Source organism: Crocodylus siamensis, chromosome 2 (genome assembly GCF_052110815.1).
Source record: "Crocodylus siamensis isolate JL-2025a chromosome 2, ASM5211081v1, whole genome shotgun sequence".
Classification (NCBI taxonomy): domain Eukaryota; kingdom Metazoa; phylum Chordata; order Crocodylia; family Crocodylidae; genus Crocodylus; species Crocodylus siamensis.
Window position 1 is genome coordinate 291266755 of NC_143396.1, and position 24450 is coordinate 291291204.

Here is a 24450-nt window from a genome sequence, read left to right on the forward strand (position 1 = left end):
CACCTGGAGGCTTTTATTATACAAGCTCAGAGTGAAAATTTCAAATAAGGACTTTACTGTAGAAAAGATGAACGGTTTTAAAACCCGATTGAAGCGCTAAACCTCAGTGGGGACTCCTCTGCTAAGATTCATGTTTTTTGTACACTTTATGATTAGGTGCATGTCAGATGGTAGGAAAATAAGGGTTTCTACAATTGTTGATTTTAAAAACATTAAGGAATTTTATTGTAATAACCCGAGAATTCTCCTCAGTTTAAATGTTTACATTGTAACAAGGTGAGCATGGATTCATAGATTGTAAGGCCAGAAGGGACCTCGGAAGATCATCAGGTCTGGCCCCCTGCACCAAGCAGGAAAGACAACTGGGGCCAGGTGACCCAAGCGAGGTGACTGTCCAGTCTGCTCTTGAAGATATACAGGGTAGGCGATTGCACTACCTCTGGAGGGAGCTTATTACATAGTCTGGACATCCTAGTGGTGAAGAAGTTTTTCCTAATGTTGAGCCTGAAACAGTCTTCTGGGAGTTTGTGGCCATTAGTCCTGGTTATCCCCAAGGGTACCCTGGTGAACTGTTGTTCACCGAGCCCTTGATGTACGCCCCGATGTAGTGATAAGCTGCTATCAAGTCCCCCCTCAGCCTTCTCTTTTTTATGTTGAAGAGTCCCAGGTCCCTCAGCCTTTCCTCGTATGGCTTGCTGTGCAAGTCTCTGATCATACAGGTGGCTCTTCTCTGAACTCTCTTGAGCTTTACCACGTCCTTGTTGAAGTGCAGTGCCCAGAACTAGATGCAGTACTCCAACTGTGGTCTTACCGATGCCAAGTAAAGCGGAAGAATCACTTCCCTAGTTTTGCTAGAGATGCATTGATTGATGCATGCCAGGGTAGTATTAACCCTGCTGGGTACAGTGTCGCACTCCCGGCTCATGTTCATACTGTGGTCTGTTATTACCCCCAGGTCCTGTTCATTTGTGGTGCTGGTCAGCTTGCCTGTAGGTGTGTAGGGGTTTTTTGTCCATGGCTGGAGCACTTTACATTTTTCGACATTGAACTTCATTTGATTCCGATCCACCCAAATTGCCGGCCTGTCTAGGTCGGCCTGTATCTGCAGCCTATCTTCAAGCGTGACCACATTCCCCCATAACTTGGTGATGTCCATGAACTTGGCCAGTGTGCTCTTCACCCCTGCATCCAAATCACTGATAAAGATGCTGAAAAGTACTGGACTAAGCAGTGACCTCATCAGGACACCGGCCTATAGTTTCCCGGGTCCTCCTTCCTCCCTTTTTTGAAGATGGAAGTTGGTTCTCTTGCATAATGTCAGTTGAGTGATGGCAATTTATCTGGGTAGAAATGAAAGTTCATGTTACAGGGGAGTCCATAGACTCCTCTGTGAAATCCTGTGAAATGTGAACTTTCATTTCTACCCAGGAGAACTTTGACGATCTTTTCTCCAATGCCTGATGAAGGGTGTTTGTGCCAAAAGCTTGCAATTAAAGAAATATTTTTGCAAAAATCTTGTTGGTCTAATAAAAGAGAGAGTCTCTACTACAAATCCTGATTTCCTTTCCCTTTAGACCTGGATACCTGGCATTTTATCTGGCATTTTTGGACATCCTTAACATACTGGTGACACAACATGAAGCAGTACATCTGTTTATTTCTAATATTTGAGCTGGCTACTGTTGTAGCTTATGACCTGCTCTTGAATACATGTGACTTGTAGTACTTGTGTAGGTTAGAAATGAAGATGATTAGGTTTGTATCATTTGTAGCCATATAAAGGAGCACTGAAGTTTAGGAAAGGTGGAAAGGATTTGGGATCCAGCAATACCTTTGCTATTCATGTTCTGTTTAAAATATTATCTCATGGTCTCCTGGGCCTCCCCCATCTGTTTGTGTCCATCACTTGCCTCTTGTCTTGGACTTCAACGTCTTTGGAGTTGGGACCCTTTTTGTTTGTACAGTCTGTAGCACAAGAACCTACTGGTTCCATGATTAGTGCTTCTGGGTTGTACAGGACTGCAAATAATGAATGAATTACTTTTAATACAGCACCATTTTTATCATACCTGAATAGTTCTAAAATATATTATTTCAGCAGTGATGAAAGCAATAGCACTATTTTGTGAAGAATACTTGGAAATTTTCTGCTGCTCTTTTAGGTCTACCTTACAGAGAGAAAATCATTGCAGGCACCAGTTCGGGCATTCAAGCAAGCAAGCTATAAAATGATCTTTCTACTGAAATAATTCAAACTCATGAAAATCTTTTAATAAAACCTTTCACACATTAATTGTGATCTTCAGTTCAACGACCACATTTATTACACTAGTAATCATAGCTGACTAGTTTATTACACTAGTAATCATAACATGAGATTATATTTTACTAGTACATCTTCTTTTCTTGAGAGATCTTTTCTTGTATGCTTTTTTATTAAACAGATACTAGCACAAAAATATTAGAAAATACAATTTTTCACATCAAAAAGGTACCCAACTTGCTTTAAAATGAACAGCACCATCTTTCTTTGAGTGAGCTGATATACGCGCAGGCTACATCTGGCATGCGGGTGGGATCTGACACCCCAGTCCTAGATTTGTATACTCTGAAGCCAGAAGGAATGATTGTGATCATAATCTGCCAACTTACATGCAATAGCTGTAGGACTTCCTTGAAGCCATTCCTGTTTTAACTAGGGCACATGTTTTGGAAGACTATCTAATGACCCTTGGTCAGTTGTTCCAATGGCTAAGTGCCCTTATGTTCAAAATTCATCTTATTTCTAGTCCAGAACATGAGTATTTTCATCTTCCAGGCATTGTTATAACTTTGTCTACTAGACACATTTTAATTCTCCAAATAGGTACTTAGAAATTGATCAAGTCATCCCTTCACTTTTTTTTTGTGAGGCAAAAAAGATTGAGCTCTGCCTTTCTCACTGTAGGGAACGTTTTCCAGGCCTATAATATTTTTCCATGGGCCAGATCCAGCTGGTGGGCTGTATATTTGACACTCTTTTGTTAGGCCATCTACTAAACTAACTCCAGCTTCCTAGTGTAGAGTCTCCCCCATCTTCAATATAGAGCCTGGATTTTTTCATAGAGAAGTCAGGCTGGAAGGGACCTCCAGAGGTCTTCTAGTCCAACCCCATGTCTGAGACAGGATCATCCCTATGTAAGCTATCCTATACAAATCCATAATCTAAATTCTCAGTAAAACTACTATCAACCCTTTTGTTCTGTACATACATGACTTTATAATTCAGCCATGTTAAAATACATGTTTGTGATCGTGCCTAGCTTACCAAGTGGTCCAACTCCCTCTATATCCACGATCAATTCTCTTCTTTTGCAAGCCACTTAACTCGGTGGCCTTCACTTTTGCCTAATTTCTGGAACTGGAGTTATTCACTCAGGCATTCTGGAAAAGGGATGGTTGTGCTTTCTTTGAGCTCCTGGCCCTTCATTTTCTTCTCTGATCAGTGCACTTGCTTTGGATTAGATCAGTTCCAAGTTCTTGTTGCTAAAGGCTCCAGTCCTTTTCTCCTATTTTTGGGGACTGTATTTCTTCAAAGGAAGAAACTCTCAAATAGGAATTTATTCTGAGGTCATGTAATAATTCAGTCATCTTTTTTCCTTTCAGGGATCCTTCTCACAGGAGCTGTTTCCTTTTTAAAACTATGGCCAAGAATATGCTGCCATTTTACCAGAAAAAGGGTTTTATTCCCAACCATGCAGAAGAAGTGAATCTGCACTTAGTTAAAAATAGAGTAAGTCTGTGTGGAATGCTTGATAGTTGAGGATACATAAATATCTTATTTTCTCTCGTACAGTATGCACCCTTTTTCTAAAATCCAGCTGCTGGAAACTGCCAGGTGCATTATATGTGAGCAGTTCCTTCTGCGTACATTTTATTCTGGAGTTTTGACTTGAGAAAGTGTACTGTTTGAGGAAAATAACATCACATGCTTGAATTGAAAACATCCTCCCATCTTTTAAAACTGGCTAGGGTCACTCTGAAATGATATTTGAGATGTGTCTGCTGGTGGATATGCAAAAGACGATGCATTTGGTGAACAAGTAAATAGTAACAGCTCTCCTTCATGGTATCTGTGTAGATCACCATCATGAGATGTGCTTGAACAATTTTTTCCTCCTTAAACTGTTCTTCTCTCATGAGCATTGCTGGTACCAAGTGCGAGGAGATGTGTAGAAGGTTTCAGATGGGCCATCGGCATTTTAATCACAGGTTTGGCTACTTAGAGCCCTTGTATTCCAGACTAGCCCTGAAGAGGGTGAGGACAGGGACTGAAATGGCTTTAAGACTGATGGAACAGTTGAGGGGAAAATGCCTATAAACCATTATTATGAAGAAAAGTCACCTGTTGGTGAAATTGAGAGTTCTCTGTTTAGTTGGTTGCTGATATAAAATCTGCTTAGGAAATGCAGATGATTATTCTTTGCAGATCCCGGTAAGAACATTGTTTTTAATTTTGGTGGTGGTTTAAAAAAAAGAAAGAAAGAAACCCTAGGTCAGAATTTTCAACCAGGGTTTTTTAAATGCTGGTTTAGGAGCTGAACCTGAGGCAGCCTTTCCTCTTGAAAACTGGCTTTAAAATACAAACATTTTTCTGTCCCACTGTAAAAATATTTAAGGGTAGCAAAACTTTGGTCTCTGTATTGTGCAGCTTTATGGAAGTATCCATGTGAACTGGTTTGTTGTTACTTGATCTTAAAGCTCTGCTTTGTTTCTCATCAGGGGGACTGCAGCTATGAACTGGAACTCCAGCCTTACTTACAGATGGAAGATGTTATGTGCTCAGATGTTCAAAAGAGTAAAAGCCTTTCTACCAGCAACTCTATACTTGCTCAGAAGGCACATGCATCCAGAAAAAGCGTGGTGCATGCATCCAAAACAAAGCCTTTTCCACCTAGCATAACTGAGATGGATCCTGAATGCATTTCCCTGTTTAAAACCACCAATTGCAAGAGGACAAAAAGAACTTCAGTGTTTCACTTGGAAGAGTCTGCAGGAACAAATACCATTTTAGATTCCTTTACAATGGGAGAAGACCCTGGTGTTGAACATACTGATCAGAAAACTCTACCAAATGAGGAAATGGGAAAGGTGACACTTGACTTAAATGGATTTATTGCCTCAAATGATTTTGGTGAAAATATTACTAGCCGTGAAAGTGAGGGAATACTGGAACACAAATCTGAAGATAGAGCCTGTAATGTACTGGAGAGAAACTGTGTAGATTCTGGTTATGGTAACATCACACATGACGAGTCATCTCTTTCACCTGACTTATTTTACCTACCTGAAGCAGAGTTGGATTCATGTTCACTCATGACTCCCTCCGAGGATCCTTCATGGATAAAGGCAATGCTAGCCAATGTACAAAGGCTTTTATCGCAGTCTCCTCCCCCTTTGAATACACTTGATGATTTTGAAAGATGGGAAGAAACTAGAGAAGATGAATTCTGTTGTTTTCAGAAAGGTATTTCTCACGCTCCCACAGAGAGAGTGCAAAACAACACTGCAGAAGTCCAAAGTTCATTTCTGTCCCCTGAGAGAATCTCTGAATTAAAAACACCCCTTAAGTTACGTTCCTCCAGGAATAATTCTCCTTCAGAAAACAACTGCTTTTCTGAGGCTTGTATTAATAAAACAATTGATAAGCTTAGTTGGGCTGACATCTTTGATGGTGACAAAGATGTGCACATACAAGTGCTGAAGGAAGATCTGACAAAGAGCCCTTCAGATGAACCTTTGGGTGAAGGGTATGAAGAGAACGCTGAGAATCAGAAAAATGTGCCCTCTGTCCATGAGGAGAGCATAAACTTGTTTGAAGATGAAGACATTTTTGAGGCACACTTTTCTCCCAACTTTCAGCTGTTAGAGGCATCAGAGTTGTGTGACCAAGTTACTAAGCCAGTTGCTGCACAAGGCTCTGAATGGCATATGCCAGATGAGTGCCATCTGGGTGGTGATACAAACCCTAGGGAATCACTGTCAAGTTGTAGAACTGAAAATTTGGAAGTGTCCAAAGATTTTTTAAGCAAACAGTTTCTGGACAATGAAGATCTGTATAACTATTCTCAGGAGTTATTCTCTGTTAACTTTGACCTAGGATTTTCTGTTCAAGAGTCTGAAGATGAACTTTTAGCGGAAGCAGACATGAATGCTAGTATTCAAAACCCAGATGAGGTCTCAGACAGTCACACAGACGTCAAACCTATTGAAGATGAAAATGAGTTATTAAGTGGTAACTCGGGGCTTCTGTCTCTGCCAAAATCAAAGGATGAAAGCTGTGGTAGAACAAACTTTTCTGCACCACAAGATCAGGGCAGTGGTTCAGCCAAAATGACCAAAAACTGTGTCCCTGTGGCTTCATCTTTGAATTCAACACCTAAAAAGGCATTTGTATCATCTGACTCTTTAGTTTTGACATCATCTATCCCAACAGGTAGAAGAGTTGTGGGGGTGAGAGACCCCAAAAGAATACCTGCAAATGCTTTTTCTAGAGTTGGGCAGGAAATTCCACTAAAGCAGGGTACAAATAAAGTAAATATTAGATGTGTTAAACTCTTCCCAAATTCAGCCTTTGCTACACCAAATCTACCGGATCTCCCCTTTGGAAAGGCGAAGAACCCAGAGCCTATGAAACTGCCCATTTCTGGTGCATTTCCAGCAGAAGGTAAGTTTCATTGTAAAGTTCATTTAGAGATTGGTCGTCTTGAAGGGGAGAGAAGGAGGAGTTTAATACTCAGCTTGTCCAGCCCTTTCCAGTCCAGTCTTTCATCAGTGCTCAGTTATGTGGCGTCAGCCTCAATGGGAGGATCACAACCCCAAGGTTTCTACAGGTAGGTGAGTGGTGGTCTGAAAGGAGCCACAATACAGAAAAGACTGAGGAGCACCGCAGTTTTGTACATAGTCAAGCATCAGACTGTGTTTGTGGTAGAACAAACTTGTGGTGCTCGGGTCAGGTGCCAGATGACTGGAAGAAGCTAACGTGGTCCCCATCTTCAAAACAGGGAAGAGAGAGGACTCAGGCAACTATAGGCCTGTCAGTCTTACCTCTGTCCTTGGGAAGCTCTTTGAGAAGATCCTCAAGGAGCACATCTGTGATGGGCCAGCTTCAGGGGTGATGCTCAAGGGCAATCAGCACAGTTTCATTAGGGGCAGGTCATGTCAGACCAACCTGATTGCCTTTTATGATCAGGTCACAAAGGCAATGGATGCAGGTGTCGCTGTGGACGTAGTCTTTCTAGACTTCAGCAAGGCCTTTGACACCGTCTCCCACCCCATCCTCATTAAAAAACTAGGCGACTGTGGCACTGATGCCTACACAGTCAGATGGACTGCAGATTGGCTGAAGGGTCGTACTCAGAGGGTGGTGGTGGATGGGTCATATTCGACCTAGGGGGAAGTGGGCAGCGGAGTCCCCCAGGGCTCGGTCCTCGGGCCTGCGCTGTTCAATTTCTTCATCAGCGATTTGGACGACGGGGTGAAAAGCACCCTGTTTAAATTCACTGATGATACCAAAATTTGGGGAGAGGTGAGCACGCTAGTAGGGAGGGAAAGATTGCAGCAAGATCTGGATAAGTTGTAGGAGTGGGCTAACAAAAACAGGATGCATTTCAGTACTGACAAGTGCAGGGTGCTGCACGTGGGCAGTAGAAACCAGCAGCACACTTATAAGATGGGAAACTCCCTTCTTGAGAGCACAGAGGCAGAAAGGGATCTTGGAATCATTATTGACTCCAAGATGAACATGGGCCGACAATGCGAGGTCACGGTTGGCAGGGCTAACCAGACCTTGTCGTGCATCCACAGATGCATCTCAAGTAGAGCCAGGGAGGTGATCCTCCTCCTCTATGCGACACTAGTCAGGCCACAGCTGGAGCACTGCGTCCAGTTCTGTGCGCCCCATGTCAGGAGGAATGTGGACAACATGGAGAGGGTCCAGAGGAGGCCACCTGCATGATCTGGGGACAACAGGGCAGCCCCTACAATGAAAGACTGCGGCACCTGAACCTGTTCAGCCTTCACAAGAGAAGGCTGAGGGGGGACCTGGTGACTGTCTATAAACTCACTAGGGGGGACCAGAAGGGTTTGGGAGAGACCTTGTTTCCTCTAGTGCCCCCCGGCATAACAAGGAACAATGGACACAAGTTGTTGGAGAGGAGGTTTAGATTAGATATCTGTAAGAATGACTTCACAGTCAGGGCAGCTAGGAGCTGGAACCAACTTCCAAGGGAAGTGGTGCTGGCTCCTGCCCTGGGGGTCTTTATGAAGAGGCTTGATGCCTACCTGACTGGACTCATTTGAGTCCAGTTTTTGGTTTTTTTGGGTTTTTTTTCTCCCACCCAGGCAGGGGGTCGGACTTGAAGATCTACAAGTTCCCTTCCGACCCTACTTCTATGATTCTATGATCAGCTGGTAAATTTGTAGCATAGTTAACAAGCGAGGGACCTATTCAAGCACATCAGTTTCTGGCTGAAATGTATGAATATAAATACAGCTTTTTCTGCTCTGTTAAACCCCTAAAACCTGAGTACAGATGTTGATGTGACCATGTGAGATGTACATTGTGGCCTGCAGCTGCCTTTAAAACCTGTCTTTTAATCCTCTCAGTATCTTGCTTGTAATCAGCCTGGTCTGTTCCAGTGTAGTCCCTAACTCCATGCCTTCACAATTCTGTTGCTGGTCTATGTGGGACTCTGCCTGCATCTTCAGTCAGTGAATTCTCCGATATCTACTTCTGCCAGAAGTCCGGGCTCCTTCCAGAACCTGATTTGCGACACCGTAGAAGCTTCTTGCACTATGTCTGTCTCTTCAGTCTTCAGGATGCTCGATTAAGCACCTTTAATAAACATCTAAGCTCTGGAGATGAAAAACAAATGTAGTGGAATAAAACAGAAAATAGCAAATGAGGTTTCTTATTCAGCAGCTTTTCTTGTAATGGAAAATAATCCAAATAATTTCAGGTTTGAACATTTTGCTTTGGAAGAATGAATTGTTATTACTTATTAGTGCTTTGTCCACTAAAGAGTTAAACCAGTGATCACCTTGCGCTCTGCACAAAAAAACAAGCTTGCATATTGCAGCCACAGCAAATACCAGGCAGTCTTAGCCCGCTTGAGTGGAAATTGGAGCTAAGATGGAACATCTCTTGAAATCCCTCTAGTTGGCTCCACTTGCAATTTAAAGAGCTTGTTCAAGATGATTTCTCTTTATCAAAGATCAGGAGGTGTAAGGGTCACAAAAACAGTTTTATGTAGGCTTGGGTATTTGACCAGTCAAATAAAGTTTGGTCAATTGACTGGTCAAATATTGTCAATTGACTGCATATTTCTTTGACCAGTCAAATACCAACTCTAAGTTTTATGTCTTGGGCTGTAAGGAGAATATGCAGTCTATCAGAAAACATCACACAGAACATAATTCAGTGCAACTCTTTAGAAAACAAATGCAGAAACAGCTGTGGATTTGATAAGAATCATTTCAATCATTTTTCTTTTGTTTTAGTGCAACCAAATGAAAGATCTGATGATAAAGGCAGAGCAAAAAAGTTGTAACATTTTTGCTGTTAATTTGGGAGTGTTACTTTCAGTTCCTTTTTTGTTTCTGGTTTCTTTCTCTTAATTTTCATTTTCAGTACAATTTGGGTAATCACTTCAATTCACACAATCAAAAGGAGGTCAGACTTTCGCATTTCAGTGGGATACTTTTTTGACTAACAAGGGAGCAATTTTCACCACATACATCGATAAATAGCATCTTTTTGAACCACTTTTAAAGACATGCTGATTTTGATAGTCAGAGCTATATTGTATTACGGAGAATATTTTCTTAGGACTGTTATCTGTTCTTTGCCTCTCCATAGGAAGCAGCAGTGAAAGTGAAGAAGAGATTGTTTTTCAACGGAAAAACAAGAAAAAAGGAAATGTTTTGAACTCTCCTGATGTGAGTCTTAAAATATATATTATCATACCCAAATTAAAATTTTCTGCACTCTGTAATTACATTTGCACCTTTTTCTCTATACCTAGGTTATGAGTAACAGCGATTTGGAATCACCAATTTGTGCTGTCAAAAAACGTAGGCATGCACTTAACATAGTAAGTAAATGCTTGAACAATATAGGAAGGAAGTTAATAAATGTAATTTGTGTGAATTTTTAATTCATCTAATGCTTTCCTCATTGCCAAGGAATCTTTCTTGTTCTTTAGGAAAACCTACCGTCTTCTAGTTTACTTTAGAGGATACAACCTCACTAATGGAAAATATTTACAGTTCAGCAAAATAAAGTTGGCAGTGCATTTTAACATGCAGCACTCCTCAGGACTGCAGCCACTTCTTGCAAATGAGCCTCTTTTATCATTTGTAATTTAAATCTAATCTTTAGCCTCTTTAATCCTAGGTTAATTTGATATCAGTGATGATCTTTAGTTCAGAGAGTCCATCTTTTCAGATGGCTCAGGAAACTTCTTATAAAATGTTTAAGAGGCTGGTAAGGAGGTTGCCAGCCTATTTTACAGCCTGCGTGCTAGGGAGTGTCTTCCCTTACACCCTGCTAGAATTGTCCAGTGTGACCTCCATGTCACTCAGACAACTCTTGCATTTGGGATTAACAGCGTTCACACCCTCTGCAGTGGAGCATTGCCAGCCCACCTCCACATCGCCTGCCCTTTTGGAATGATAGGCAAATGCATGGAAGATAAGTCCACTGGGGGCTATTCAGCGCAACAGTTAGGGATATGACCTACCACAAATGGCTGGCAGAGCATTTGAATGGAGCACCCTACATATACCCCACTTCTTATACTCTTCTTGTAGAGAAGGGGGCCCAAACTGGCACGTGCCAGAAATGGCAAGCGCAGCTGCTGTGTTTGGTGCATGAACCCCAGATGCTGAGTTAAAGGTGGTGCTGGTGATGGCAGTTGGGAATGGGGTGGGAGTAAGGGATTGGAGCTGCCTCGAGGGATGGGCCCTGCTAGGAGCTGCAGCACTACACGCCACTAAGTATAGTGTTGCCACATCCCGGTGGGAATAGCAGTGACTAATTATTAGATTGGCACTATCTCGTCCTTGCACTTAACTTGAGGCACACTTTCCAAAAAGGTTGGCTACCACTGCACTAGAGCATCTGTTGTTCAGCAGCAGGCCTCCTTGTTATGCAAGGTGCAGTAGGGCTAGGCCCACAAAGACAGTGCTAACCTTCCCTCACTTAGAGAAGGCACTAGAAGCATAGCAATAGATTCTTTGGGACAACAAAAGGGAAAACAGGGTGTCGCACAGGACGCTGGGCTTGACAGACCTTTGGTCTGACCCAGTAATACAATTTTTACGTTTTTGTATAGAGTCCTAAGGGAGGCAGGGCTGAGCACATGGCTGGCTTGGCCCATGGGGGTGCCACAGCACCCGGAGCAGGTGGCACTGGGTCTGAGGGGTCACCGTTGGCCCTCACACAATGAGTGCGGCCCCAGGGCATTTCTGAAGCAGCTACAGCCTGGTAGGCTGCTGTTGCAGCCTTAATACTCTCCCCAGGATCCCTGCTGTGCCACTGCACAGTGAAGACATAAGGGGCCAGGGCCATTCCTGCCAGAGCTCATTAAATTAGAAGTATGTGCCATTGGTTAACCATTTAGCTGCTGTAATTAGAGGAGGTTAAACAGATAATTTTTAAAAATATATTTACATCCTGACCCTTCATAGATTCAGGGTAAAACTCACCTAGGGAAGTGGAAACTTGAATTGTTGATCTCTTCTGTATTCGATAAATATTTTTACTACCTGAGCAACAGCCTCTTAAATGCAGCAGACTACTATGATCCTAGAGAACATTCTTGAATGTTAACATTTTATCCTTTTAATTACAAAATATCATATTTCAGATGGGCAGGTGTATACCCATTACCAGACTACAGTTGCCTAGATTGTTGTTAACTTATTTTAAAAACAGATTTAGTTAAATTGGTTCATGCTCCTATTTTGGGTATACTTTATAATGGTTTAGCCATTGTATTTGCAAACCAACTGGAGATTAGGAATTCTGCATGCTGTGATTTAACAGTATGTTTGCCTAAAACACGCAGCAAATTGTTAACTGAAATGACCCTGGGTTTTTAGATATTGCCTAAAATGTTCATGTAATAGATTATTTTGGCTTGCTCTTGGGCAAAATCAAATGATCTGGAAGTTTAGTCAGCACTGGAATCTACTAACAAAGACTTACTCATTTTAATTGCCAAAAAGCTAAATTATTCATGCTGACATTTGAGAATCATCTCATCAGGGCCATTCTTTGGTGGAAAGCTTATAGCCTTTAGTCCTGGTGTGTTTAATTTCTACCATCTGACTTTTCATCCTTGTAGGTTTTATTTAAGATGAATTTACCAGTATATGTAGAAACAAACTATATGTTTGTGATGTTGAGTGCTGAGCCCCTTTCTCCTCGTAACATATGAGTCTTTCAACTGCTGAGCCCCCAACATTTCATAGATTTCATAGACATTTGGGCTGGAAGGGACCCTGGAGGATCATCGAGTCCAGGCCCCTGCCCCAGGGGCAGGAAGTCAGCAGGGATCATAGGATCCCAGCAAGATAAGCATCCGAATGTGTCTTGGAGGCGTTCATAGTGGGTGCTTGAACCGCCTCCAGCGGCAGTCTGTTTCAAACCTTGGGGGCTTGGACAGTGAAGGAGTTCTTTCTTATGTCCAGCCTGAAACGGTCACAGTGGAGTTTGTGACCGTTCGATCTTGTCATGCCTTGGATTGCATTTTTGCATTACTTTTGACTTGGTCTTTTTCTCAGATGATATGAGGTTTCTTGTCCCATTCTTGTCCCATTCTCAAAACTCGAGTGGCTTCCATGCTTTATAGAAGGATTAGTATTAATGTTTGTTTTGTTGGAATTTACTAATCAGATCTCACTTTAATAAAAGATACTGAAAAATGAGTGGGGTAATTATGAATGGTCTTCATGGCATATATTTTTCTATTACTTAAGTGTTTGTAACATGCTCTAGTCAGACCTCTCTAGTGATGAAGGAATGGATTTTCATGAGAAATCGGTCGGAACTATGGATTTCAACTTGAGGAGCTGTAACAAGAAACAGTTAAAAGGTGTGAAAAGGAAAAAGACTGAAAACAACCATATGTTTAAGGTATGAATTTTATGTGATTCTGTTCATATGCTTTTTATAGGTTTTTAAATGGTAGCTTAGCTTACATTATTTCAGATGTATATATTGAGGTGCAACAATGCACAACTTACTGATCAGAAATGCCTTTGAGACTAACAACAGTTCAGTACATTTTGTCTGGTTTTAATGTAAATATTCCTTTGTCTTCTATACACAAACATAATGATGCGTCATTTAGGAGAAACCTGGTAGTGAAACTAACCAGATACTAGTTAATGTCCAAATGAATGTAATGCAAAATTAAATCAGTAGTAAAAATGGTGAATGTTAATGCATGTTTTCTAAATTGGCTAATTTTAAAACGAGTCGGCATAGAGAAATTGCTTTTAAGGATTTGTCTTGCACCCTTAACTGAGATGAATGAGTGCCATAGACTCTTTAATAAATATTCCTAGTGGTCAGAATTACAATATGATCAGGGAGTCTCACTGTATGACTGAATTAAACTATGCATCATTTGACAAAGAGTTGGACAAATACTCGTTTCTCAGTCGTGGGTTGGCAGTGCTGACTTCAGTTCACTTTTGCAGGTGGGGTCTCAGACCCCAGGTCATTTTCAGCAGAAGTCATGAGTGCACTGACACCGTGATATTCTGAAACAAAACGCCAAAATTGGCAGCTAGTGTAAAGGACACAAGGCATATATTAAAGGATGACAGTAAGCCACGGACCAAGCATGTAGATAGAGGATTGCAAAAGTATTAGTTCCACATGGCCCAGCCGGATTTTTTTTAAAATGTTTAATTCCAAATCGCACACATAGAAAGTTTATAAATAATAGTAGTGATATCAGTGTTTGTTATCTTATTTTCTATCTTAATTCAGTCCTGGAAAGCTATTCAGAGGAAGTGAGATTATTCACATAAGACCTCTACCTCCCTGGGAGATGGGAAGGGGGGGGATGTGGTACAATGCAGAGATACCTCTACCACCTCCAGATGAATTCTGTGTCTACACAGCACAGTGCAGTGACACTAGCTTGGGTCCAAGAATCAGGATTTTTGAAATGAGGCCACACAAATTAGATGGATGGAGCAGTACTCTAAATCAAGCAAAAGTCCAGGGGGTTGTAGTAGATAACCCTTCCAGCTCAGTGAACCTGGCTGTACACAGTCCAGTTGTAAAGTTTAGAGAAATGAGAATATCATCTCTTTACTGTTTTGATGACTCGCTGGTATGATAACAAACAGCCCTCCTTTCATCTTGGTTTACATCAGTCTAACTTCATCTGCAACACACTGACTGAACTTTTTCAGAGATCTCTTCCTTGAGATGCATTTTCGTTTGTTTGAAGCTTGAAATTTGTGTCCGTCTGAGAACCAAGGCTGTTCTGAATCTCTGAACTGATTTTAAGAAAAGAGCTTATCTATATTGTCAATTACTGTCTTCGCTCTGAATTCTGGAACTGTAAATGAACGGCCTGTTGGGATTTCTTTAGAACGCAGCCAGACAATTTTTAGATGAGGAAGCTGAGCTTTCCCAAGAAGATGCAGAGGATGTGTCATCTGATGAGAGCGTTGACTCAGAGAACGATCCGAACTCCTCACTCAATCAGTTCCTTGATGATGAAGCAGAAATTACGCAGGTTTTAAATGGTATATTAACAAAATCGCTCTTTGCTTCTACTCAAAATATTGTTTTGGGGTTTTTTATCTGGGTTTTCTCACTGAGATCTGACTTTGCCGGTAACTTTTGTAGATGCACTCTGTTATGGAATCTGTTGCAGAAAAAGGACCAAGTATTTCCAAGCGATGAAAGTAACAAGTGTGAAAAAAGACAGCGCATCGTGTCCAGTTGTTGAACATGGGAACAAGGAAGAAAGGAGGGGACAGTAGAGTGGGAGAAGAAAAGTAGATATCCTAGTGGGAGGAAGAGAAGGCTCTAACTGCCAGAAGAGTTTTGCTCTATGGCTCCTCTTGCTGGGTTTGGGTTGGAGGGGATGGGGTGTGGGGAAACTGTTCTCAGCTGGATACAGCTGAAACAGTGTTGCCGTGAGTTGCTCCCTCTCCCTCTGCTTTCAGCTTCTGGAAGTAGTTCTCTTTTTCCTCATCCTGAAGTCATCAAACTGACTTTGACCCCAGGCTCTGGGACCTTGTTTGCCTGTGGCTGCTGGAGCCAGGTGCCTGTCTCCCATTTGGTGGAGGAGCATAAAAGGAAAGTTGATGCAACTTGCTTTTTGGGCAGAGTAACCAGAGTAGTCTGGGCTCCCTGCTCCAGATTGTCCTTAATCTTGTTCCTGCCTTTCTGGTTCTCTTGGGCTCTAGCCTGATTTTTAACTTTGGCAGGGGGAAAAGATTTTTCCCACATGATGAAACTGGAAAACTGCTGTGAGCTGGTTCTTCCCTTCCCAGAGGCCTGTCTTTGAGAGCGCAAGGAGGGCAATGCATTCATGCTGACTTTGGTTTATGTTCCGTGAGGGCCATTGGTGCCAGTTGATATCTGCATTAGAGAAATCCTGCTGCGGTAGTATGGAGGGGTCATTCCAGCTGAGTAGTAATTTTAAATAAACTTGGGGTCTCACCTGAACCACACTGATATTTTCCTTGGAGTTCCTGTCCTTCCTGGGCATATCTGGGATGTGACATCTTCATGCGAGTTTGAATGGAAACCTCTGTTTCATGTAGGACAGGTGCTGGGAATTTTTTGTTGAAGTAGAGCTGTGTACTGATGTTAAATAAGTGGGTGCTTTGATTCTAGAAGGCTGTTTGTCTGGAGGGAGGGCTGGAGGGTAGCATAATGGATTCACCCTCACCTTGGGCATCTCTCAAACCAAAGGGAATCCTGCATTGCAGGCCTGAGTTACAGAATGCTATGCTGGATTTCAGTAACTTCATCCCTATTTTCAGAATGACTCATAAGGAGCAAATGGCTATGTCCATTTGGGAAGAGAGGCTCATAGGGGAAAAGAGAGCTAGAGCAGTGGTGCAAGTTGGGAGCCAAATCCATTAAATAGCAAACTCATAATGGAGGAGGAGAATGGATCTATCCAGTCCTGCACCATGCCAATGTTTGGGGAGATATTATGAGGAAGTTTTGTGTTTTCCTCTAGCATGGAGAAGCTGAAGTCTGCTTTACAATGGGATGTTCCTTTGGTGACATCTTGAAAGGAAATGTATATTTTTACCAATGGAAAATGACTGTCATTAAACTTAATAAAATGTGACTTCTCTCCTTCTCTCTTTCTGATTCAGACTCTGAGATGCAACAAGTTTACTTGAAATCTGTGCGGAGTCCAGCTCTTGGCAGTAGGTACAAGATGGTGCATAAAGGATGCAGCAATATGGCAGTTTTCTCACAGGTATAAAGCACAATGAACACATTCCTCCTGATGTGTAATGCATTTAAACTTGAAAGAGAAACTTCAGTTTCCTATGGGCATGATTGCAACCCCTTTGCCTGAACAGTGAGTCCTAGCTTTGGGCGGTTACCTTCAGATGAAGAACAAGTAATCAATACAATGATCGCTGGCAGAGGCACATGCTTCTGTTGTTTTTCCATACTTTTTGTGGAGAGAGAATTTAACAACTAACTTGGGGTCAAAGTGTTTGTCATTATTTCATCCTCTCCCTTACTGAGAAATGGAAAGTAGACAAGTCCCATCAATTAGGGCTAAGGGTTTCTTTTCTACTTTTATATAGGTTATTTTACCGCCCACATCCCCCAGGTGTTAGACTGTTTTTGCATCTGTCCAGCCTCCTCTTGAAGATTTCCAAGGCTGGGGACTTGGGATGACCTCTGTTTCAGGTTCTGGTCACCCTCACCATAAAGAAGCTCTTCCTTGCATCCAACCTGGAACCATTCTCTAACAGTTTATGACCATAGCTCCTTGTCCTCCCCTGGGGTGCCCTAGTGAACAGTTTTTCTCCCAGCTCCTGATATTCACCCCGTACATACTTATAGATAGCCACCAAGTCCCTAGGCTGAACACTCCCAGATCCCTTAGTCTTTCCTCATAAGGTTTGTCATCCTGGCCCTTGATCATTCTTGTGGCCCTTCTCTGCACCCTTGCAAGATTCTCCACATCTTTTTCAAAGTGCAGCACCCAGAACTGGGCACAGTACTCCAGCTGCGGTCTCAGCAGCACCGAGTAGAGAGGACGTATCACTTCCTTAGCCTTGCTCATGTCACATCAGTTAATGCATCCCAGTGTGCTGTCAGCTCTGACTACAGCATCGCACTGGAGGCTTGTGTTCATCCTGTGATCAACCAGAACCCCGAGGTCCCTTTCAGCCATCAGGGCATCTCCTTCTAACCTATATTCATGTTGTTGGTTACTTCTCCCTAGATGAAGCACTCTGCATTTATCCTTACTGAACTAAATCCAGTTCTGCTTCACCCACCTTTCCAGCTCCCCACCACTGCATGCACCCCTGGGGGAGGCATGGGGGGACATGTGCCCCCTGGATTTGTGCATGGGGCAAAGGTGGTCTGCCTACTGCAGGGTTGGGGCCAGGAGCTGTGCCAGCCTCTTCCTGGTGGGGGCTGGGCCAGGGCTGTGCTTGGGGTGGGCAGTGCTGGCACTGAGAGGGGGTGCTGTATAATGGCTATGGCGAATTTTGGGGTGGCTGTAGCCCACCCTGTAGCCCCTCCCTCCTCCCAGGGCCAATGCCATCTACCCCACACCCACCTCTGTCCACCCTGAGCGTAGCCCTGGTCCAGCCCCCACTGGGAAGAGCCAGGCACAGCCTCCAGCCCCAAGCCCACAGCAGGTAGCCCGCCCTCGTCTCATGCACAAAACCAGGAGCACGTGCCCTTGGTGCTTCTCCCAGGGGTGTATGCAGTGGCAGGAGCTGCCCTGCCCCCCTGCCCATGTCCCCTGTCCCCTAGATGAGCCACCCATGGTGCCACCTGCCCTGGATGGGCAGTACCCAGCCCTGCCCCAGCTTCACTTCCTCCCTCACCATGGGGGCCTCAGTCTGCCCCCCCACATCTTCTACCCCCCAGAGACTTAGCAACCAGACACTGCTCTCCAAGCTGCCGGGCTGCATTCCTGGCCATGTGCATGCTGTGGCTGCGCGTATGCACGTGGCGTTTATCAGTGTTGTTGGCTACACCGGCCAAAAAAGCCAATTGCCAATAATGTCAATTTTCCTTTTGTCAGTGCCAATCCAATATGGGCCGATATATCGGTGCACCTCTAGTTCTGAACTCTCTTACGTTATGGAATTTGCTTTTGTGTTGCCTACACCTGTGGGCATTGAAGTGTGAGTTATGGATTATTCTATTTTGAAAGCAAAATGTGAAATTACAGGAAAAATGATCATGGCAGCAGTGTTACACGTGTTGGGAAACTTGTGTGGTGCATGTGGTAAAAGATGGGGCCTGCGTTTCATGCAAAAACTTGGGAACGTATTATGTGGGGGCCAGGACTGTTTCCTAGAATCTACAACTAAAAATAGATGACAACTGCTTTTCTGTACTGAAACAATTTGAAACTGTTTGTCAGCTGCATATAGTGAAAAATGAAATTTGGCTAGCCTGCTTACAGTGCAGTTTTAGAACTATTAATCTTAATTTTTCATGCTACATTTCATCAGCATTTGCCATACTTCTGGGTTTTGCTGGTTTCCCTGCTCCCACCCTCTTGTTTTGGGGTGTTTTCAAGCTGTCTTCAGAGGCATTTGGTGTTGGATGCAGCCAAGTTTGAGGACGTTGGGGTGTGTCAGTACTTCTGCCTCATGTTCCAGGTTAGACTGTCTTGCCCCTCTGTTCAGGGCCAGACCAGTCGCCATATCTGGGGTGAAGAGGGAATTTTACTCCGTCATCAGAGTGGTATGGACTGAGGGGTTGCCTTCCTCTGTAGCAGGGGGCCTGGGCTCTACCCAAGATCTCGAGTGTGTATTGAAAACATTTCAGAGAAGCAGAACGTTGGCTGCTGTGGTTCCCCTGCTTTCCCTGTGGCAGGTTTGGGTGTTAGGTCTTTGAGTCAAGGTTGAGGGGAGTCTTATGTAATGAGTTTAGATTAGGGTTGTATAGGATGGTTTGAATAAGGATGATCCTGCTTCGGGCAGTGCCTGGGCTAGAAGACCCCTGGAGGTCCCTTCCAGCCCCACTTCCCTATGATTCTCTGATCAGTATTTGCATTAAATGATTTCCCCCGCTAATGGGCCTGGTGGTGCAGTCCTTGCACATACACATTTCCCATTATATCTAAGGGAAGTACTTGCATGTCGGACTGCCAGATCTGTCCCTCAATTAAAGTAACTCAAAGTTGGGTAGTGTGTTTTACACTCAAGTTGGTATGAATCGAGCACGTGTACATGCTTCCCCATCACTTTTATATGGGGCGCCAAGTCTAAAGTGATATTATGTCGTGTTTTCATGCATGTTGCTTTTTCTTTCCAGATTCCTGAGCAAGACGAGACTTATTTAGAAGACAGTTTTTGTGTTGAAAAGGAGGAGGAAGATGAAGAGACCTACAGAAAAAGTGACTCTGGCGAGGAGGAAGTGTGTGTCAATTTTGATTTTCTAAAAGATGAGGAATGTGTCAATGGAAGGAAACAATACCTCACTCGCCGCAGAAGGAAGCTAAATCAGGACAGGACAGAAAACTACTGTGCCCTTCCCTTGGCAAAGAAGAAAACCTCACGAATTATTATACCTGATGACTCAAGTGAAGAAGAAACAAATCTCAGTAACGCGAGGGCTGTGGAAGCAGACCCTGTCCGGACAGAGCAGGAAAATGCTCACCTAGGCAGGCCATTGCCTCCAGGCTCCTCTTTGCACTTTATGGTTGCTGCTAGAGACGTCCCTGCTTGTCAGTCCCTGGACAATAGAGCTCAGAGACTCCTCGACTTAAAGGCTGCAGTGTCTGAAGAGCTGGACTTTCAGCCAGGGAGCCGGGGCAGAGCCAGACCTTCACTGACTCCCACTGATTCCCTGAAGGGGAAGGGGAACCTTCAGCCTCAGCTTGAGGTATGTGCTGTTTCCAGGGCCTTTCCCTCGTGACAGTTGCATAAACGGCTTGATGCAGTTGGGTCCTGATCCTGACGGGGTGGCTTTGAGTGCTGCTGCCAATACCAAACGAGAGCTGGTCCTCTAGCTGGGGACTCACTGTAATTTGGGTTTCAAGGGATTTCAGGCTCCATAAACCTGTGATTTGGCTGGAAATAACTTGAAACCGCAGGGGAGAAGGAGAGTGGGGAAAAACTTAACCCTTCCCCCCCCAAAAAAACAACTACCCCCGCAAAAAACCGCAAAGAAAACAAAAACCAAAAAAACCCCAACAAAAACCCCTTACCTGAAGCATGGAGGCAGAATGCAGCAGTGCCCTGGAAACACTGTGGAAGCCCTACATTTTTCCAGGGGCAGCCAATCAGGTTGCTTGATTCCTTGCTTTGACAGGGAGTTTAAAAGCCCTGCCCAAAGTGGAGCAGGTAAGTACCCCTAGCTCTAGGAGCTGAAGGCATAGGCATGCTAGGTGCCTGCCCCCACTGCAGGGGCTCCCCCTCACCTGGCACAGCTTTCCCAAGCCCTGCTTTGCTTTGCACTGCTTTGCTGTTTAATAAAGGTTATTTATTATGGGTTCATTAAGAAATGTAAGTACTGAGCTATACTTAAGTTGCTGTTTAATAAAAGGTGAGCTTTACTTTCTGAAAACAGCTGGAGAACAGCCTGTGTGCTGCTGTTCGATGGTAATCCACCCCATGGCGTGCTCCCTCAACCAGTTAGAGGTATTGGAAAGCCTGCCCTGCAAAATGCCTGAAATTGGCTCTGGCAGGCCTGCAGGGAGCCCGTTTTCCCCCCTGCTGGAGCCTGAATTAGTGGTCCCTATCTCTGATGCCTTTTGAGGAGTAGACAGGGGGCCTGTGCCATAGCCTACAGCAGAGCCTGGGTTAGGCTTCTGGCCCCTGTGAAGAGGAGGGCTTGCAGCCCAGCTGAGGGCTGCCACAGCCACAGCAAGCGGCTGCCCAGGACTGCTGAGGTGCCTCCGTTTGCTGCAGCCTCTACTTCCACCTGCACTGCTTCACCAGTCAGTCATGCAGGACTGCTAATGAGCTTCAGCTGATTGGAGATGTGGTCCCCTTGGGAGCTGAAGCCACAGCAAACAGCTGAGAGGCTTGTCTTTAATTCAGCAACCCACTATGACCTCAGTGTGTGGTGAACCACGTGGATACGAACAGTCCAGGATCTACTTGTGCAAGTAAAATGGATGTGTCCCCTCTTTCCTTGTTAAGTTGAGTCTTTCTAGGTACTAGCATAACCTTGAGGGGGCCAGTGTCTGAGTCATGTCAGGAATGGACAAAATGCTGGTGATTTCATAGTGTTCTTAGTTATTGAGTATCTTGGACATATTTCAGAAAACAGGGAACATCAGGGAGCACAGGGTGTGTGTGTGTAGGACTTCCCATAAAATGTGTACATGCTGCTCCAAAGTAAGGACCTGTGTGGCCCCAATCCTTATTTAGGCACATAAATAGAAATGAAGGCAATCTCCTTCAGTTACTGTTAACTTCATTGGCATTTGTGGTGCTGAGCATGTCTGGAATTCAAAGCATTACCTGAGCTTCTCAATACTGATTTGGGAAATCAGCCTACGGCAGGCGGGCTTGAGATGCTGATCTTGTTATTTAAATTTCTGTCATGCCAAAGAACTATGCCTGAGACATGATAGCTTGTTCTCCTTAAAAGACTCTCCTAAATGATTTCTGAGGGAAGGCTGGGTCGATGTGAAGCAAATGCGTTGCTGCTAGGCTGTTGCATCTCAAAGGTATATTTTGATTGAGTGCCTCACTTTTGTTGCATGTTGCTGTTACCATGCTGCCATGTTGTGCTTTTCAACATTTGCAGGTAGAGCATTCTTCAAACAACTTCCGCACAAACACTTTTGATGCAGGCCAGTCCACTTCCAAAGGAAAGTCCTCGGCTGCCATGCCTGCTTCATCCAAGCTTCTGGAAACAGAAGCTCCACTCTGCATTTTGGTAGACAGTCGCGAGATCTCCTCCGGATCAGAAATAATTTCTTCCCTGAAGGCAGTTCATGAGATAAAGGTGCAGGTTTGCTCTCTCAGCGGCTGTGATTACATTGTCAGCAACCGGCTGGTAGTGGAGAGGAAATTCGTGTCGGAACTGTTGAACAACATGAACAGAAGTAAACTGATACAGCGGATTCAGCATTTGCAGAGCATGTTTGAGAGGATATGTGTGATTGTGGAAAAGGACAGGATTAAAGCAGGTCAGTATTCATTATGCTACTGTGTCCAGCACATGGACATGGGGAGCCTTTGGATTCAAGACAAATAGTTGCTAGAGAGAGGGGGAGAGTACAAGAGGAAGAGAGCTATACTTAAGGATTTCACAATGTTTTATAAAGTAAGAAGATTGGTTACGGTGATATATATTTTAATTATTCTTAACAGTGCTTGTTGCTATGGTGGCAAAAGCAAGCAAGCAAAATGCCACCAACCAACATGTGTTTAGTTGGATTTTTTTTAAAAATAGTTATAAAAGAAAACTACAGTGTCCCTCTGCAACAGCCAGTGCAGCCTTCTATCAGAGAGGATCGATTGGATGTATCATATTGACTTGGAAACCATGCAGAGCTTTCCCCCCAAATTAGCCTTACAAATTTGGCGGGTTTCATGAGTGGGAAAGCTGATTTTCTGCCCAGAATAGAAGCACCCCACTTTGAGTCCTCTGCTGCCCAAAGTTTAAAACCAACTGCCTGGCTGCAGCAGTGGCATTTCTATTCAGGCAGCTGAGGGAGTCAGTTGACTTCATGGCTCATTGCTCTTCACTCCACAGTTATTAACAACCGTCTCTCCATTTTAATAGTCTTGATGTCCCCTAGCCAAGCTAACGACTAAGCTGTCTGGCAGCTAGTGCTGGTCTGTTCTCTTACTTCCCAGCCCTGGAGCCTGTTTTTAGCTTTTACAAATTTGTAGAGCTGGCTGTAGAGACCAGTTACAGTTCAGTGCAGCTGCACAGTTGCAGTGCTGGCTGAGCAGGCAAGAGAGGGGAAGCTGGTGGCTGATCAGGCTCTGTTCCTACTCTATGCAGCCACATCTCTGGGAAATCTCGTTTTCTTCATTTTGCCCTCCCCAAAGCAAAGTGTGTGTGGTCTTTGGGGTACAGGAGCACGTATCAGGGTATTTTAGACTTACGGCTTGTTTACAGGAACACATGAGCTATGTTTTTTAATCCCAGTAGATATTACTCTCTCTTTGCCATCTTACCAGCTGCGTTAATTGTCTGCTCCCACCTTTTATTGACTACTTGTCTCTTGTTCATCACATACATTCAGACAGCTGCTCCTTACCTGATGTAATCTCACTTCAGCCCTTTGTCCCTCTGGTCATCCCAGTCCTTTCAGGTAGCTGCACCCTCCCACCGCTGCTTAGTTTTGCATGTTCAGGTTACCAGCCTCTCATGTAGCTCTTGTGTGAGCTTTGGTCTCGCATCCTAAAATCCCCGTCTTTCAAGAAAACAGCCTTCTCACCAGTGATCTCTCCCAGCTGCTTGCATTGGGCAGTTTTTCCTCCTCTCCTGACGCTGAATTTCCTGGACTGGGAAAGAATCCTTACTCTGGTTGTACAATAATTGGTGATGGGTGGTGATCATTACCGATGTTTTTTTCTTCTCAGCAATTAGGAGTTAAAGAAAAAGTGTCTTTGCAAACAAACTCTCAGCTCTTCTGTTCAATATGCAGGAGAGGCCTTGCGCCAGTTCCACAGGACCAAGCACTACGACGGCATGCTGTCTGCCTTTGTCCGGGCAGGAATCAGGATCCTCTTCAGCTCCTGCCAAGAGGAAACCGCCAAGTTGCTGAAAGACCTGGCTCTGGTGGAGCGAAGGAAGAACGCAGCCATCGCTGTGCCGGCCGAGGTGAGCAGTCCCAAGCAGGACGCTCTCCGGTTCTACCTGAGCATCCCCAACATCAGTCACTTGACTGCACTGAACATGTGCCACCGCTTTGGGTCTGTGAAGACGATGGCCAACAGGTGAGGTGGGGCAGGTGGCACCGTGCATCTCGCATCCCTGATTGCTGAGGGGCTGTGCTGGCTGGGGCTTTCATGTCTCTGCCTTGCCTCTGTCTCTCAAGATCTCTCCAGGATGGGGTCAGGCAGGCAACTCAATGTGCTGTCCCCTGCGCCAAGGTGCTTCTCCTCCCTTTCTGCCCTTGGGCTCCATGCTCCTCCCTGCATCCCTCGGGGTGTAACCTGGACCTGCTAGGCCTCTGCTCTGCCTCTATAGCTTCTGTTCAGCTTTGGCCTTGCTTGGCCTGATAAGGC

At 44.2% G+C, this 24450-nt stretch overlaps 1 protein-coding gene across 1 annotated transcript in view; it reads left to right on the plus strand.

The window, feature by feature from the left end:
• FANCM (FA complementation group M) overlaps positions 1 to 24450 on the plus strand; it is a 94644-nt gene that overhangs the window by 69363 nt on the left and 831 nt on the right. Inside the window, exons 14-22 of the mRNA XM_090034428.1 lie at positions 4762 to 6706; positions 9899 to 9978; positions 10065 to 10133; positions 13043 to 13180; positions 14658 to 14814; positions 16411 to 16517; positions 19565 to 20134; positions 22010 to 22394; positions 23868 to 24159. Coding sequence (XP_089890554.1) covers positions 4762 to 6706; positions 9899 to 9978; positions 10065 to 10133; positions 13043 to 13180; positions 14658 to 14814; positions 16411 to 16517; positions 19565 to 20134; positions 22010 to 22394; positions 23868 to 24159 — 3743 coding nt within the window. The remainder of the gene's footprint in view (positions 1 to 4761; positions 6707 to 9898; positions 9979 to 10064; positions 10134 to 13042; positions 13181 to 14657; positions 14815 to 16410; positions 16518 to 19564; positions 20135 to 22009; positions 22395 to 23867; positions 24160 to 24450) is intronic.